The following is a 16,534-nucleotide window of genomic DNA, read 5'->3' on the forward strand; positions in this document are numbered from 1 at the left end:
TTTTTGCTAAAAAGGAATGCTCGTTCGTTCCTTACCCTCTTATAGAGGCGTATAGCTAACATTAATATTTACTGATTATTGCATATTATTACATAGTGTAGTATTATGTATCGGTAATGTAGCGTAATCTAGGATAATGATGTTTATGTTTGTCAAATAAAGGTTAATTATTAAGAAAAATATTTTTTACTTTACTCATTATTCTTCACTTATCCTGATACCTAATTAACAACAGCTAGTCAATCAATCAAAGATCAATAGAATACTCATCACCACCTATTAAATAATAAAAAACCAAATAAAAAAATAACAAGTTTATTTAATCACAGTTAATATCCTCGGGGTCTTCTTCATCAAAGTCCCGAATCTTAACATCAGCATCTTCTCCATACTGAATAATATTGTCTATGGTTATCATGATATTCTCCACGCTCTCTTCATCTTTGATGTTGAGCGGGTAAAACCGGACTAGACTGAAGTTCTCTATGACTTCTCCGATTGCTTCTGTAAGTTTTGCGTACTTTTCGTGCCATTTCGATTTCGCGTTTCTCATGTCAGCTAGGAGCACGTGTGGGTCTGGATCTAGGTAACTGGAAAAATGATAGAAGAAAATTTATAAAATTACAACAAACAGCTGTCATTTCATTATTTGTTTACCATAAAATCTATTTTCTCCAAAGTATGTTGTTGACATTGTTAGATTCCCAACGATGACTTGGATACCAAAAAAATACCAATCGTTCTTCCTGAGCATTTGGGCTGCGCCTATATCATTCAAACAGTATAGAATATAAACTTACTCGTCAATCTGTCTTCGCGCGCTTTTGCTGAGCAAGTCCATCTTGGTGAGAATGTTGACATGTGGGAGTTCCAGGTTCACCATCACACTAAGTGCCGCCATTGTGCCTGGAATATGAAATATTCAAAAATAATTTATTTACGCTTCTTTAATTCTGTATTCTATTGCTAAAATCAGCAGATGTGCTAATCTGTATCTACTAAATGAGGCCACAATTGTTTGTTTGGCAAGGTTCTGAAGCTAAAACTGATTTGAAAAAAAAAAACTTGCTGGGTAGCTATGCTATCCCCAACTACTTTACATTGGTTATACATATTTTATGCAGCTATGAGAAGTTCCCTTGGAAAACAGGTGAAACTATGGGAAACAAGTCCTACAGTAACTACAAGGATATTGAAACACTGGTTGTTACTTTTGTCTTACAAGGCTATTGATTTTTTAAAGTAAGTTAAATACTATTCACCTGATAAGAACTTAGCGCCATCAATCATGAACTGTGAATCAACCATGAACACAACACATATCCTGAAGTTCCACTTCTGCAGGAGATCCACCAGCTTCCTCATGACAGGCAAGTGTGTGTACAGTTCTATCTGGCCGGGACAGTCAAACAGTAGGTAGTCATCGTCTACGTCTCCTAGCTGCTCTTCTAACCAGTCACAGTTCTCTAGTAACGTTCTGTAAGTAGAAAATGCTTTAATCAATATGTAATCTTTAAATAAATGTTATTTATTAATTAAATATTTGACCATAACAAAATTAATTTGCAGTATTGTTAAATAGAACTTTAGTTATTTGAGTTGAGATTCATTCTATTGTGAAATAAACTTACTCTATACAAAAAACAAGTCCTCCATTAGGTCCAAACTGCAGTTCCTCATCTTCCATGGCATCTTCCAAGTGTATCAGTTCCCGGATGTCCACCAGTGGCTCGTAGTCAAAGTGTTCCGCAGCAGGGTCTAGGTTCACTACCTCCACTATCCGTTTGGCATCACTGGCGTGTTTCACTATCGTTGAGCAGTATGTAGACTAAAATGTTATATGGAATAAAGTTTATTTAAACAATTTTGACAATCCATGACAATACATTGATCAAGAAACTTCTGAGTAAAAAGGTTTGTTAATGGAGGATCTTATTGAGAGACATATATTTTAGAAGTTGTTCAAATTAGACGCTAAAATGCACATCTAATGATCGAATAAAAGTGATAAAGGCAGTCGAAAATCACTGCACACCACGACCCTGGTTTGTGTTGCACCAGAAAACTATATAACTTTATCCTTTATACAGTAAAGGAACTCTTACCTTTCCACTCCCAGCAGGGCCCACTACTAACTGTGCGTAACGCATCGTGAATTAATAATAAAAAAATTAAACAATTCAAAACTTTTAGGTTAAGTAACTATTCCGCGCAAATTAACTCGTTAATCAATACTTTATTGCGCGCACTTATGAATTGTATGGAAGATACTGGGAAGTATAATCAAACGTTAACAATTAAGTAAATTAAATATAGGTAAGAGTTACAGAAATAATACAACTTTTAACTTCCCACTCAGGTTGTTTTGATTTTCAAACACCCGTCACAAGTGACAATGACATGCCGTCGCGTCGATGTCAAAAGCGATGCGTGGTTACGATGCGTTCCACAAATAAGCCTTGGAAAGTTTAATGAAACTCATTCGTAAATCTTTATTTTGTATTGACATAAAAGACTGTCCGGAAATTAAAATAAAATATGATCATTGTCAAAAATTCAAAATTTGAAAGTGTGCTGCAATTTATTGTCACAACAAAAACTATACAAACAAGAAATTAAGTAAAATTGCATAATGACTGCGGTTGGAATTGATTTAGGAACTACCTATTCATGTGTTGGCGTCTGGCAGCATGGTAATGTGGATATAATAGCTAATGATCAAGGGAATCGCACCACTCCCTCTTATGTCGCCTTCACCGATACTGAGAGGCTCATTGGTGACGGCGCGAAAAACCAGGTGGCTCTGAATCCAAGTAATACAATTTTTGATGCCAAACGACTTATCGGTCGAAAATATGATGATCCGAAGATTCAACAAGATCTCAAACATTGGCCATTCAAAGTGGTCAATGAAGGCGGAAAGCCAAAGATCCAGGTTGAATATAAAGGCAAAACTAAACGCTTCGCTCCTGAAGAAATCAGTAGCATGGTACTGATTAAGATGAAAGATGTCGCTGAAGCTTATTTGGGGAAACCAGTAAAGAAAGCGGTTATAACCGTACCGGCTTACTTCAACGATTCTCAAAGACAAGCTACCAAAGACGCTGGAGCCATAGCCGGGCTGAACGTTTTGCGTATTATTAATGAACCAACAGCTGCTGCTTTAGCTTACGGATTAGATAAAAACCTGAAAGGCGAACGAAACGTGCTGATCTTTGATCTTGGAGGTGGAACATTTGATGTGTCAATCCTAACCATTGATGAAGGCTCTCTTTTTGAAGTGAAAGCAACAGCTGGAGACACTCACCTTGGTGGCGAAGACTTTGACAGTAGGCTTGTCAATTTCCTGGCCGACGAATTTAAAAGGAAACATAAAAAAGATTTGAATACTAACCCAAAGTCTCTTAGACGTCTTCGAACCGCAGCCGAGAGAGCAAAACGAACCTTGTCCTCCAGTACTGAAGCGAGCATCGAGATTGACGCGCTGTATGAAGGCATAGACTTTTTCTCACGAGTGTCTAGAGCTCGCTTCGAAGAATTGAACTCTGACTTATTCCGTACAACACTCGAACCTGTAGAGAAAGCTCTGAATGATGCCAAACTGGATAAGAGTGCTATTCATGACATCGTTTTGGTTGGTGGATCCACACGTATCCCCAAAATACAGAATTTACTGCAAAACTTCTTCAACGGTAAGAAGTTGAACTTGTCTATAAATCCTGATGAAGCAGTTGCATATGGTGCAGCAGTTCAAGCTGCTATACTTAGCGGAGAACGTCACTCGAAGATCCAAGACGTTCTGCTGGTGGATGTCGCTCCTTTATCTTTGGGTATCGAGACTGCCGGTGGAGTTATGACGGCTATTGTAGAACGTAACGCAAAAATACCTTGCAAACATTCTCAAACCTTCACTACGTTTTCTGATAACCAGTCAGCCGTCACCATTCAAGTTTACGAAGGAGAAAGAGCAATGACAAAAAACAATAACCTGCTGGGAACGTTCGACCTGACTGGCATACCTCCAGCTCCTCGTGGAGTTCCACAAATAGACGTGGCATTCGATTTAGATGCTAACGGCATTCTCAACGTGTCTGCTAAAGAAAACAGTACCGGGAAAAGCAAGAACATAGTCATAAAGAATGACAAAGGTCGCTTGTCTCAAGCAGAAATCGACAGAATGTTAAACGATGCTGAAAAATATAAGGATGATGACGAGCGGCAACGGAGCCGTGTTGCAGCCAAGAACAAGTTGGAAACTTATGTATTTGACGTGAAGCAGGCGATTGAAGACGCCGGGAGTAAGCTGGGAGAGATGGAATGTGCAAAAATTCGTCGCAAATGTGACGATACTCTACGTTGGCTTGAAGGCAATTCTATGGCAGACAAGGATGAGTTTGAAGAAAAGTATAAGGAGCTGTCTAGAGAGTGTACTCCTCTTATGAAGAAACTGCATGGAACTGGTTCGAAGAGTGGTCAAGGTGGCAGTGACGGTCCGCTCATTGAAGAAATAGATTAGATGTCTATCAGCACGTGTTTAAGTTTTGTTTTTTAGTAGGATACCTATGGTTTTTTTCAGTTTTCTCTTAGATTCTGTTATAGAGATTCCTATTATATTTTGCCAAACATGACACGAGTGTTCTTATTTTGACAACATAGTCACACTTACATCTGATGTCTTTTGGTTTCACCGGGTGACTTACCAAGCTGTTTATTAAGGTACTTACACTTTATTATCTTTAATAGTATAGTATAATAAAGTTGAGACTCAGGTACGAGTGAACTAACGAGGCGTTCGGGTTCCTTGACATCTGTCATAGATTTTTGGTTTACAAAAAAATCGGTGGGTTCCAAAGAAGTTGTACGAGCCATTACACATACATTTTAACATTGCACCTGCATTTTGGCGACGCTACTTTCTTAGAAGGTTTTCCTTCTTCCTTCTTTTTCAGGCCACATAGGTTTACAAGTAGGTAAGACAATTAAACAAAATCTGATTAGCAATTTCTTTATTTTTAATTTTAATAACTTTAGAAATTGTTCAGAAAGAAGACAATGGTTTTCAGCATCATTATTAATTAATATTATGATATGAACAATAATAATTATCGCTATAATTTTAATACTATTCATTATTATAATGGATATAACGCATAATAATAATCTATTCACTACCGGATTACTATTTACATTCTAACCTGGCAACACTCAACGTAACAATATAAAATACAAGATGGCGTATCTTAAAGATAGGTGCTTGTAATATTTTGATAGTAACAGTACTATCATACAGCCTCTAAATATCCGCAGCTGGGAATAAACCCATAGGTCGACTGTATGCTCTTGCCTATGTCCAGTTGAGGACTGATTTAAGACGTATTCAAAAAAACAGTTTTTTCATAAAAATAAGGATGAACTAAAAAGACTTCAGAGCCCGACTTCAACCTGACCAAAACCTAGTGTTTTATTTTCGAAAACCAGTTGTTTTTAGAAAGTCCCTATTTTGCATCACATGTATTATAAAAGTATGGTATTCTCAAACGTTTCACTAGTGGTGTTGTTTCCCATTAGTCCTAACAATTAAACTTTGCCTCTCTCATAATTTTGAATAAATCTTACCAGACTACTAATTGTTTAAGACAAGTGGATTAAACGATGAATCATTTCTCTAAAAACAGTTTTGTTTACTTCATTTTAAAACCATTGAAAACTTACGTTCTGACTTAAAATATTTTTATTTATCAACAGTTATTGGGAGGTGGCAACTTTGAAGATACCTTCAAAAATATGGAGGCGTTATGGTAAGTATCTGTTATATCAAAAATATTAGAAGCAACTATATCAAATAACAATAATATTCATAATACACGTATATTATTCTTTTAAAAGCAAAAAGCTATGAAATGATTCTATAAATCAATATATTTAATACGTTAAAAAATTTCCTTCACTTCATACAACGGAGTTGGAGAGTTAAAATAACTGTTTTGTAACTGTTAAACAGCCTAAGTTCATTTATATTGACTATTACTCGCTATCACTTATCTAACTTACGGTTTATATATAACATCGATATGTATGTTGGTATTTCTAAAAATGGATGTATTTTTATAAAGATTTTTTATTCTCCATGTAAAATTGAAATTGCCCAAACTTTTCATTTTTTATTGAAACCTGGAGGCCTAAATCTATTCTGACATAATTTCGTTACAATTTCGATACACTTTTAGAATGATAATAATTTCGATATTATTTATGATTTTACCCTTTTACGAAGTTAAATTTTTGGGTCGAACTATTTTCCTACTTAACTATGTTTTATTCTAACGTGGCATTTCGATTAGATATTTACAATTTAACTGAATATAACTATGTACATCGTGATGCAAGGAGTATGGTTCCTTTAAAATTTACATTTTCTTACTTATCTCCTAAGAAAAAAAAGGAAAAAATAAGGAAGTAAAATAAAATAAAGAAAATAAGATTAAAAGCAAATTTATTGCTAAAATAAAATATAACTATAAACCATAAGCAATACATTACTTGCTTAATCGTATTATTTTGTGTCTTGATTTGTACATTTTCTAAAAAATATATAAAAATGAAAAGAAACAAACAATATAGCTATTGTACGGAATTAGAATTGACAGTTATGATAACTAAACGTTATAAAATGACAGCTAAAATCACAAAGTTGAGCGGTCCCGCGGCGTTTTATAAAATAATGCAATATAAAAACATACAATAGTAAAAAATAAACATTAATAATTTAAATGTTAAACTTATATAACCCGATTATAATATTTTAAACCTCGCCGGTTCTAATAAACATAATAATACTTTTCAACTGGGGCTCGTTAAACCATAGCTTAAATTTACATCTGATTGCACTTTATAATTTTCATTAACAATTAATGAACCTTCCCTATTCCTAATTTATCAGCAACTGAGTTATCTTACACGAATAGTTTCTAACCTACTTATATACAGGGTCTGGTTCGCAGGCAATATTCGACACATATTTGGTATATTTATTTACAATCGAATTAAAAAGCCGTAACTTAAAAATACTCAGATATTTGTACCTAATCAGGGTACGTGTTTTACATTAAAAAATTAAAGCAAAAATGCATCTTTTTGTATCGCAAGTTTATCTCGTCCCGGTCGGGGACGCGCTTGGCGTATCACGAGAAGCTACGAGGGTATTATGTACAAAGTCTTTGGCCTTACAATCGAATTACAACAAACACTAGCTACACAGTAACATTTGCACTGAACGTCGCCATCGGACCGACGGACACTTATCACACAATAAATAATCGTTCGAACGTGATATGGTAAAGTCTACACCACACTGTTCGGGACCCGTTTTATCACACTCTGCTAGAGCACAGCCTGGAGCCTTAGTACTCCCAGCCGTCGTCCGTCTCGGATTTGATCTTGTCTTCGGGAATGACGTCATCAGGCGTGTGCGGCGGGCGCGGCGTGTGGGGCGTGTGCGGGGTGTGCGGGGTGTGCGGGGTGCGCGGCGCGGGCGACGCGGCGGGGGACGCGGCACCCGCCACCGGCGACGGCTCCACGCGCACCGTCTCCTCCGCCTCTCTCCGGAAGTCGTCGCTCCTCATCACGCACACTCCGTTGATTATCACCTCGTCAGGGTTGCGCGGCTTCTCGTCCTGCCAGTCGGGGTTTACCCACTGCGGCGCCGCGGGCTTCCGTCTGCTGGAGCGGCCTGCGGGCGTGGACGTCGCCTTCGGCTCAGTCTTAGATTCCTCGTCCAGCGAGTCCTCGGAGCCGAGGTTGCTCTCGACATCGTCATCTTCGAAGTCATCGCCGTCGGGTTCTCGTTTCAGAGGCATCGAAAGGTCAAGGCCACCAGACTGGTCCTTCACCTGATCTTCAGGGGGTAATAGCCCACGTCCGATCAGCGCCGCTAAGTTTGAGTTTGCTGCGAAGTACGGCGGGTAAGGCAGAGGTACTCCCGCGAGACCCATTCTTTCCTTTTGAAGTTCCAGTAATCTCTGATTAAGGAGAAGACGGAACTGGACAGGGTCGAAAGGCGCAGAAGACTGATCCCGTGCGGGAGGTTCGGCCGGTAAGCCATGCGGCGCTTGTTGTTTTAGCCGCATGCGGTGATTGTGGAACCAGTTAGTGATGGTTCGTGACGACAGACCCAACTCTGTGGCAAGGAATTCGATCGTTGGCATGTTTGGGTAGGGATCGAGTGCAAATGCTAATCTAAGCGCCTCTTTCTGCTCTTCCGAGAATAGTACTCGTTGTTTCTTAGCGCACGGCGCTCCCGCAGTGGGGCCGGGAGAGCTCGAGTGGTAGAACTCTGACGTGTCATTAGATGACGTGTCAGATGAGTTGTCCTGCCCGGGGCCGCTTGATCGCCGTCGCTTGCTCGCTTCCCGCCTCTCATTCTTCAAAGCTTGGAGACGATCAATATTGTGGGCATCACTCAACCACAGCTGCATGCGAATGAATGGTTCCCGTCCCTTGATGCTGAGCATATGCCATGGCTTCGGTTTCGAAAGCAGTTCACTGACGGAACCTTGTGATAGACCTAGTACAGCTTCGCCGAAGATTTTCTGGCCAATGTTATTTGCCAGCAGTGCTTCTTTAATTTTAGTGGTGATGGTTTGCGTGTCTAGGTCCTGTGTGAGCGCGGCCATCTCATAGACGCTGGGCGAGATGTGCTGGTGCAGGTTACGCATGACGGGCGGCTGGTGGTGCGGCTGCGGCGGCGGCGGAGGCTTGCGCTCCTTGTTGTTGTTGTCGTGGTGCTGCGGCGGCAGCGTGACGGCGTGGTGCGGCGGGAAGCCGGGCGGCGTCAGCAGCAGCGGCGTCGGCTGCCCCAGGTGCCCCAGGTGCCCGCCGCCCAGTAGCTGCTCCTGCTGCATCTTGCTCAGCAGGGACGTCGCGTCGGAAATCATCTTTTGTGTTGGCGGCATGGGTTTGTTCATATTTGGCGGACAAGCTGTAAGAACAAAAGAAGAAAATACAATTAATCTACTATTCTCTCTAAAAATAGTTGGATAAATATGTGTTCGTATAGAGATAATACTTACGAGGTGCTCCGCTGTAGTTTCCAGTCCTCATAAGTTTTTCCGGCGCGATTTTGTATTGTGATGCTACCAATTTGTGGACAGCATTGTCATCCTCTAAGAACATCTTCATGCGGATGAAAGGCTCTCGTCCCTTCTGCGTGAGCATGTGCCAGGGCTTTGGCCTCGCTAGCAGGTCGCTGACAGATCCTTGTGATAGACCCAGAACAGACTCTCCAAACAGTCTTTGGCTAATAGAATACTGGCTTAGAGCCTCCTTCACTCTCCTTACTATATCTTCTGTGTTCAAATTGTTAAAGAGATCAAATTGCTGTTGTGTGATTGGTGGAAGAACTGCTTTCATCGACCTCTGTACGGGAGGATGATGAGGAGGGTTGGATGGCTGGGAGATGAGACTGTTCGTGATCGATGCCATCCGCTGTAGTGGGCTTGCTGCTGCTGAACTACTGAAGTCATCATTTGGAGTGATTGCAGGCGGTAGTATCGCGTTGCCCAGCGGACTGGACGCAGACGATCCTGTTGATTGCTGTCCCGGCTCTAGTTTTGGCCTCACTAATGAGAATGCGCTCCCCGCGTGCCTAATAGCCTCTTCGGCATCCATTGACCTATCCTTATCACTATCAGTCATTCCATTCATTTTGGCGTTTTTATCTTTAGGCAAAGAGAGATCTTGGACCGCTCCGGAGCCATTCATCTGTTGGTTCTGAGCTTGTTGCATCGCCTGCTGCTGCAACGCGAGGAGGTTCGGAAAGGGCGGCATCGCTGGCAAGTTGTGCAGGTTGGGAATGTTGCCCGCCGGCTGGATCTTGGCAAGTTCTCTGTGGTACGCTTCCAGTGCCATGCGAATGTCTTCTGGTGGCCTCTCCATGTGTGGTGGCATGCCGCCGCTGAAAAAGGGAGGAAACATGCTATACGTTAGTTTTAGATTTGCTGTTCTCGTTTATTATTTGTAAATAAAAGTAACTTTAATATTAGAGACTTGTTTTCAGGGAATATAATGAAAGCTTACCCAGGGAAACCTTCGCGGCGAATGTCCTCTACTCTCCTGGTCATGATTTTGGCGAGCTCCTCCTGATAAATGCGCGCCACCTTCTCTTGAGGAATGTCATCATTCTCATACTTCTTAAGTCTTCTATTTTGACTCGAGTCCTGAAAATAGAACAAAATTAAATTAGTGTTTGCCTATGTATGAGCGAGCTTTGATGTTCTTTGAACAAAATTTGAGTTGTCAAATAGGAAATTGTAACGTAAGCGTACCTTATTCGAGAAAGGTGAGGGACACTGAGTCCTGGGTGAGCTGGAGTCCTCATTGCTTCTGGAGTCATCGTTGTGTTGAGGTCCGCTGGGCGTCTTCATGAGATGCGCCTCGCTGAGTATCGCGTGCGTGAGCCTGTCGTCACCCTCGCCTTCCGGCCGGCCGAACACGGCGCCAGTGCCATCCTTTGTCCCGACTACAACAAGAAAAAAATTGTTATCCTCAAGACAATCGTAACTACCTATCTAACCTAAAATTAGTTTGTGTTAAAATAATGATTGCTCGCTCGCAAGATTTCCACGAATACTTTTACGACTTTGCGAATTATAAAATTAGTTTTATTCGCTTTTCATTATGATAGCTTGTTTATGAACCGACAGTTCGAGACAGAAGGAACTGCCACACACGCTTAAGGTACAAAAGTTGTGATGTTGTTAATTATACAATGTAAACAGCTATATTTCTATTTAATATATTGCAATCGTTTTGCATTCGAATCCGCACACGAACAATTTTAATTGCCGCTAAATTGTTACCCACACACGCGTACTGGGCCTACATCCGTGTTAGTAGCTTTAACTGTTGCCAAGTAATAAATACGCGAGTTATATTTGGTACAATTGAAATTAGGCGCTTCATTTAAAGTGTACAGCGATGCATAGCGCTTTAGAGATAATCGTTGAATGAGAGCGTGCACTCATCGCCTAAGCCCAGTAATCCTAAAACTGCGCCCGCGCACTCATAAACAAGTGAAGTTACGCGTGAAACCCGGCCGCCATGCTGTGGTCATTCATCCTGTCAACATATTGTCTCGGCTCTCACAATGAAACGACACTATTTAGATGGTGATGTACGCACAGAATTAGTTTAATTAAGTCGCGTAATTAGTTTTAGACGTTCTCCGAGATGATTATAGAATTAAAGTGCGCGCATAATGTTCGGATACTCGGATCTCTTGCGGGTAATATTTGTTACAGTATATTTCGAGTTCAAAGAATTTTTGGTGTTAAATCCGAGCGGTGTTAGCGCGGCGCCCTCATTTATTTTATCTTATGAACATGATAATAATTGGACGCCATCTCTTTAGATAACTATAGTGTTATTATACGAGCCGAGGTACATATTATGTGCCGAAGTACGTTAAAAATCGGCCACATCCGTCAAGTGTTTAAAGAAAAACGATAATGTTATTTGCTTTGCGGTATTTTAACGACTCCGAAAACGGATCGCTTGTGAGTTGACGTATTAATTTTCAAGGATCACAAAGACTTAATTGCGTCCTTAAATTTTATTTTAAAACCGACAATATGTACGCTAATTTCCTCACAAGTATTTCCACTTGGTTTATTTTAGATTTGTCTGTTGTTGCGCCGAGTTGCTCTCTAATTATTTGACAATAAAAAGCATAATGGTGTGCGTTGCAATTGTTTTTCTTCGAAAAGTCACCGCGAGGTTTTATTGGAACGTAAAGAGTATTTTATTTATTGAGAGTTTAAAATGAATTAAGATAACGCACTCTGACATTGTTTATTCGTTTGTCGAAATACTTTCCAGTTTTATTTTCCTTAGCATATAAAACATTTTTACGCATGTTTATAAAGCAAAATTCTGAAAATCGGCCTCACAGTTACATACCATGAAGCTACCAACAGTAGGAAGAGTTGCTAGTGTAAAGTTTCTAATCACTACATGTCAAAACTAAATACATTACTGCAATGTTTCAGTTCTTTGAAAGTAAGCAAACGCCTATTTTAACTTTCACTAGATTTATGCTGATTTTAAAAACTTTATATTGTATTGTTTTCACTTTCGGAAATTTCATAGGCAATGTTGTCACTTTCCGACGATTCTCACGTTCCAAATCATGCAGTATACGCTGTTATGTCCTTCTATAGACAATATTTTTTGTGAAACTAGTCGTTTATAAAGTTAACGACTTATGACTGAGCGAACGTGATACAAATGTTTTAAACAATATCGCAGATTATCATCTTGTTGACCATTATGTTAGACGATAATTCTATTTACGTGATTCGCTTGTCAATTAATCACATTTCTAACGTTTGCGTAAATTGTCACTTAAGTTTTATGGACTGTTAAGACAAGATCTCTGTTTAATCTGTGGTGGAGAAAATTGAATCACGATGACGTTTCAATTTTAAATGGAAACGCATGATCTGTCACATTCTTATTTTGAACAAATGAGCTGCGACAGCTTTTCAAACAGCGATATAAATGTAGTTAGTCAGCTGCGGATCGCGGGAACCGCGTTTAAAAGCGAATGAGATAATTTCTGTTTATAACGACACGGCTGGAATAGGCCTCCACATTAAAATATCAGTTTTAGTATCAAAAAAACACCCGTTATGTCAATAAGCACCGATCAAAACATAATTAGAATGTCAGCCGTGTCTCGTCCGCCGTCGTCGACTATCTGATTATTTAGTTTATTTGAAAGTCGCGGCTCGCCTCGCGGCGGGCTTCGCGGTTTTTCTTTTATAACTTCAAAACCGCTTGATATATCGTAGCGAATCAAAATGTGAAGCACGCAGTTATCTCTTATGAACCGAGTAATTTAATGTTCAGTGTAAACGAACGGACGTAAATACAAAACTATAAAAGTACTCTATAAATAAAGCGTCTCGCAGATATAGTATATAATTTTGAAATCACAGACAAACGGCTCGACGCGATTTGTATGTATGTATTCATGGTTCGACATACAGGCCGTCGATAAATTTCAACACACGTCTATTAATGCCTTTGATCTTGTTGCAGACATTTTGTTATTCTGTAAACGGCACGCGGGCAATTACCGCGACGTGCTTCGAAATATTGTCAAAAAACTGAGGTTATTTCCACAGATGTGTGACGCAACACGCCCGCGCCATTTTGTGAACACGTCAAACTCGTCAACATGGCCGGCTACTCGAAATATTACATTTTTATTGATCTAGTTTCATTCGTATTTCTTATCTGGTAGACTATAAAGTATGTAACGATATCAGTTTTTATTGTTGGCCATTAAGATGTGCATTTTTGATGGATATTTTTAAAAAACGCGCTGCTCAATTAACGTCGTCCAGTCACGGAAGTTTAAAATTTATCGGACGCCGTTTGATCGCTTCTGACCGATGGCGGGAAAGGGGCCGTGTAAATTCGAGTGGCAATAACATAATTCAAGGATAACAATAAAAACGAAGAAATTATTTGTTTATGCGACATTATATCGCGTGCGTGCACGCGAAAACTATTTTCTTTGTGGCCGTTATTGATTGCTATAGTCGTATGAATATTCAAAGGCTTTGGAAAGTAAAGGGGCGGTGCCCTAAATTATAGTGTCACTGTGACATAGTGAAAAAAGTAACGTTCGTAATTTAACCGTATAGGTTGAATTCGAACGGGGAACTCGTATCCGGGATTGTAAATCAAGTTGGCGGGTAGTCGCAAGAAAGGGGTGAGAAGTGCGCGCTCTATACGTCACACAGGCGATCGATGCTGATTTGCATTCGAGTCGTCGTCGGCAGCGGACGTCAGGGCCGCTCGAAAGTGTTGCAGAGCACGGAAAAAATACCGCATTTGAATTGTTAATTATATGCAAAAGAAATAGTTGCATAAACGGGCATCTGAGTTAAAATTAGGTGCTAAGTGGTGCAACAATAAAATGGTACAAACACTATTGCATGCGTCGGGAATATTTCAATGAGGAGCCCCCAAAACCTCCAAATGTAGTTCGATAACGACACGCCATAAATCTTTGGTTACGTTCGACACGATAACGTCGAAAATGAAGAGGTAAAGTCTGGAATCATGTAATTTTCGATTGGTAAGTTTCTTTTGTTCGACGTCGCGTGCGTAGGGTCGGCTGATCGGGATCGCGTGCTAGATGGCAATCTGCCGCGACGGGGGCACCGACCACAATTGATTCCACACGAGAGAGAACAGAATGGTCCTGTGCATGTGACGAGACCCACATACACACTACGTGCCGGAGGAAGCGACCTCATGAAATTAAGATAAGGACGACTAAGACAATTCTAGGAATGATTTGTTTGCGCTCCGTACACCGGAGAAATCTAACAGTAGATATTTAAGTGGCTCGGCTATGTACCAAGTTCTCGGAGTGTTACATAAACATGCGACTCCGCTTATATTTCGGTGATCACGCAGTTACACATAATGGACAATCACGTTCGTTGATTGAGCCGAAAATTACCGAATTTCAAATTTCGTGCATTTGATTGGCTAAACTGTGATGACGTCAGGAGCGTCAAAATGACACGATTTCTTCAGAACTTATATCGAGGGAACCTTTTTATTGTAGAGCAGTAAAACAAATATTAAAATGTGTCTCTTTATAATAGTGGAATAATTTTAGAGATTTACGGCGGAGTAATAAAGTAGAAGAATTATCAAGCTCAACTACGATGTGATATTATTTGAGTTGGTACCTTTTTAAATCATTTTTATAGATCGTTAGTTACAATGATCCCTGCGTTTTGTCAACACGCTTATAATTGAACATCATTTTGACCTCGTGTCTTTATAGCTTATCTGTGGAACTGGCAAAATGTCTTTGTCTACGAAAAGATTAATCTTTGAAACGATGTGCTTGTCATAATATACATTCCGTAGTTTATTTACTGCCACATATTCACGTATTTCTATCACACTCGGTGTAGACTTGACAGATAGTATTAGTTTCATTAACGAAATGTTTGCGTACAAAATACCTACAGAATAAAATAAAAAGTATGGAGTTCCCTCGTGAGTTAAAATCTCTGTGTTAGCTAGTTTATAACTAGATTCAATAATCAATTTTGTCAGCGCTGAGGGAGGCGTCCATATAGATTAAACTGACTGAGTGGAGCAAGATATCGATATTCCTTGTGAAATGTAGGTGGAATTCATCAAGTTTCACTTGGAATTTTGTCAGTTCATGGGTCACGGATAACCGTTCATTATGAATCATGAAAAGTTAACACATTAATCGAGAATTTTGTATATAAGTTTTTTGTCTTGTCCTGAAAAGGTTTTATCCAAGTAGTTTTCAGTCCAACCTAGTGTAGCGAACTATGTACCTATTCCACAGTATTGCCAGTAAATAAATAGTGAGACGACAGCGCAAAAAGTGCAGACTGTTGAGTCTGTACCGTGTCGTCTCCCCGGAGCTTATCTGTGGAACTTTTAACGATAGCGCAGCGAAGTTTTTTAACGAAATAACCGAATTCCCGTTAACTACAGGCGGTAACGCGGTTAGTGCCGATCGTCTGACGCTTCATGTGCCGGTTTTAATTGATTTTAAGGCTGCACCATTGTCTTTGTTTACTGTTGCTACTTACAAACCAACTCTGTTTATAAAAAAATGTTGGTACTGCTAGTGCCTGCTAGTAATTTCGATTTAAACGCTCTAACGCAAGATTTACGACAAGACAATCGCATCGAATTTGAATGAACCTTCGCCGCCATTTTTGATATGTCAAACAGTTTTTTTTCCACAGATAATGTATATCTAACATCGTGCCGTGACAATATAGCGATTTTTCACGTGTACCGCATAAATGGCAGGTATTAATGCATTGATTTCGCACAGTTGCTTTATTGATTGTGGCGGCGATTGATTGCGGCGCGGCACGCGAACACGCTCCTAGCCGAGAGGGCTTTTGTTGCGTGAAAATTGAAAAAAAAGATCGATGGCAAGTCTAGGGGAGATGTTCCCAAAACGGGTAAGCTAACGAAAGATGTTAAATAAAATAACCAAGAACATTACATGCGACTTGTATTTGTACTCATAGGGTTGTTTATATAATAAACTTTGGAAAACATAAGATAGTCTTAGTAATCTTCTTCAATATTCTGAAAAAAATAAAAAAAAATAAACCCCTTCGAAATACCCGCTTTGCCCTAGTGGGGGTCCTAAAACGGGTAACGCCTTTGGGCAAAGCAGGTAATGAATGAATATATGTATGTGATAAATGAATTAGAAAACATATCTTAGCCTCCTATTATCCAGGAAATCTTTATCGTTAATTAGTCTCCTTAATTATGTTAAACAGTTTTCTTATTTTGATCAGTCTAGATCACTTTTTTACTTTATTAAATGTTACATTTGAAATTATAATTCTACCAGCAGATAATTTTGTTAAAAATCAGAGAAAACACATTTTAATTTCTTTTTCACGCTGTTCCTGTACTTCTTCAGCTCTCTGTGGCT

At 39.7% G+C, this 16,534-nt stretch overlaps 3 protein-coding genes across 10 annotated transcripts in view; 1 reads left to right on the forward strand and 2 right to left on the reverse strand.

Moving 5' to 3' along the window:
- Positions 1-301: 301 nt before the first annotated feature.
- LOC110371749 (GPN-loop GTPase 3) lies at positions 302-2,399 on the reverse strand. Its single transcript, XM_021328126.3, has 5 exons — positions 2,106-2,399; positions 1,632-1,828; positions 1,263-1,477; positions 801-906; positions 302-590 (listed from the first exon to the last, which is right to left on the reverse strand). Exons 1-5 carry the CDS (start codon positions 2,148-2,150, stop codon positions 320-322), a joined length of 834 nt encoding a protein of 277 aa, XP_021183801.1. The 5' UTR covers positions 2,151-2,399; the 3' UTR covers positions 302-319.
- A 132-nt stretch (positions 2,400-2,531) lies between these two features.
- Positions 2,532-4,628, forward strand: LOC110371748 (major heat shock 70 kDa protein Ab). The gene has a single exon (XM_021328123.3). It carries the CDS (start codon positions 2,633-2,635, stop codon positions 4,514-4,516), a length of 1,884 nt encoding a protein of 627 aa, XP_021183798.2. The 5' UTR covers positions 2,532-2,632; the 3' UTR covers positions 4,517-4,628.
- Positions 4,629-6,476: 1,848 nt separating this feature from the next.
- Positions 6,477-16,534, reverse strand: part of LOC110371746 (homeobox protein cut) — a 131,750-nt gene continuing 121,692 nt past the window's right edge. For 7 of the 8 annotated variants that reach the window (XM_049843410.2, XM_049843411.2, XM_021328116.3 and 4 more), the window contains 4 exons: positions 10,323-10,516; positions 10,075-10,214; positions 9,069-9,973; positions 6,477-8,977 (listed from right to left, as the gene is read on the reverse strand). In XM_049843410.2, the coding sequence (XP_049699367.2) occupies positions 7,401-8,977; positions 9,069-9,973; positions 10,075-10,214; positions 10,323-10,516 (2,816 nt within the window). In that variant the 3' untranslated portion in view covers positions 6,477-7,400. The remainder of the gene's footprint in view (positions 8,978-9,068; positions 9,974-10,074; positions 10,215-10,322; positions 10,517-16,534) is intronic. The other variant, XM_021328118.3, reaches the window with a different exon arrangement.

Source organism: Helicoverpa armigera, chromosome 22, assembly GCF_030705265.1.
Source record: "Helicoverpa armigera isolate CAAS_96S chromosome 22, ASM3070526v1, whole genome shotgun sequence".
NCBI classification, from domain to species: Eukaryota; Metazoa; Arthropoda; class Insecta; order Lepidoptera; family Noctuidae; genus Helicoverpa; species Helicoverpa armigera.

Coding starts and splice junctions, on each gene's coding strand:
- LOC110371749 (XM_021328126.3), bottom strand. CDS start 2,150: ATGCGTTACGCACAGTTAGTAGTGGGCCCTGCTGGGAGTGGAAAG. Junction 1,478..1,631: donor GGACTTGTTTTTTGTATAGA/GTAAGTTTATTT, acceptor TTCTACTTACAG/AACGTTACTAGAGAACTGTG. Junction 907..1,262: donor TGGCGCTAAGTTCTTATCAG/GTGAATAGTATT, acceptor TTCATATTCCAG/GCACAATGGCGGCACTTAGT.
- LOC110371748 (XM_021328123.3), top strand. CDS start 2,633: ATGACTGCGGTTGGAATTGATTTAGGAACTACCTATTCATGTGTTGGC.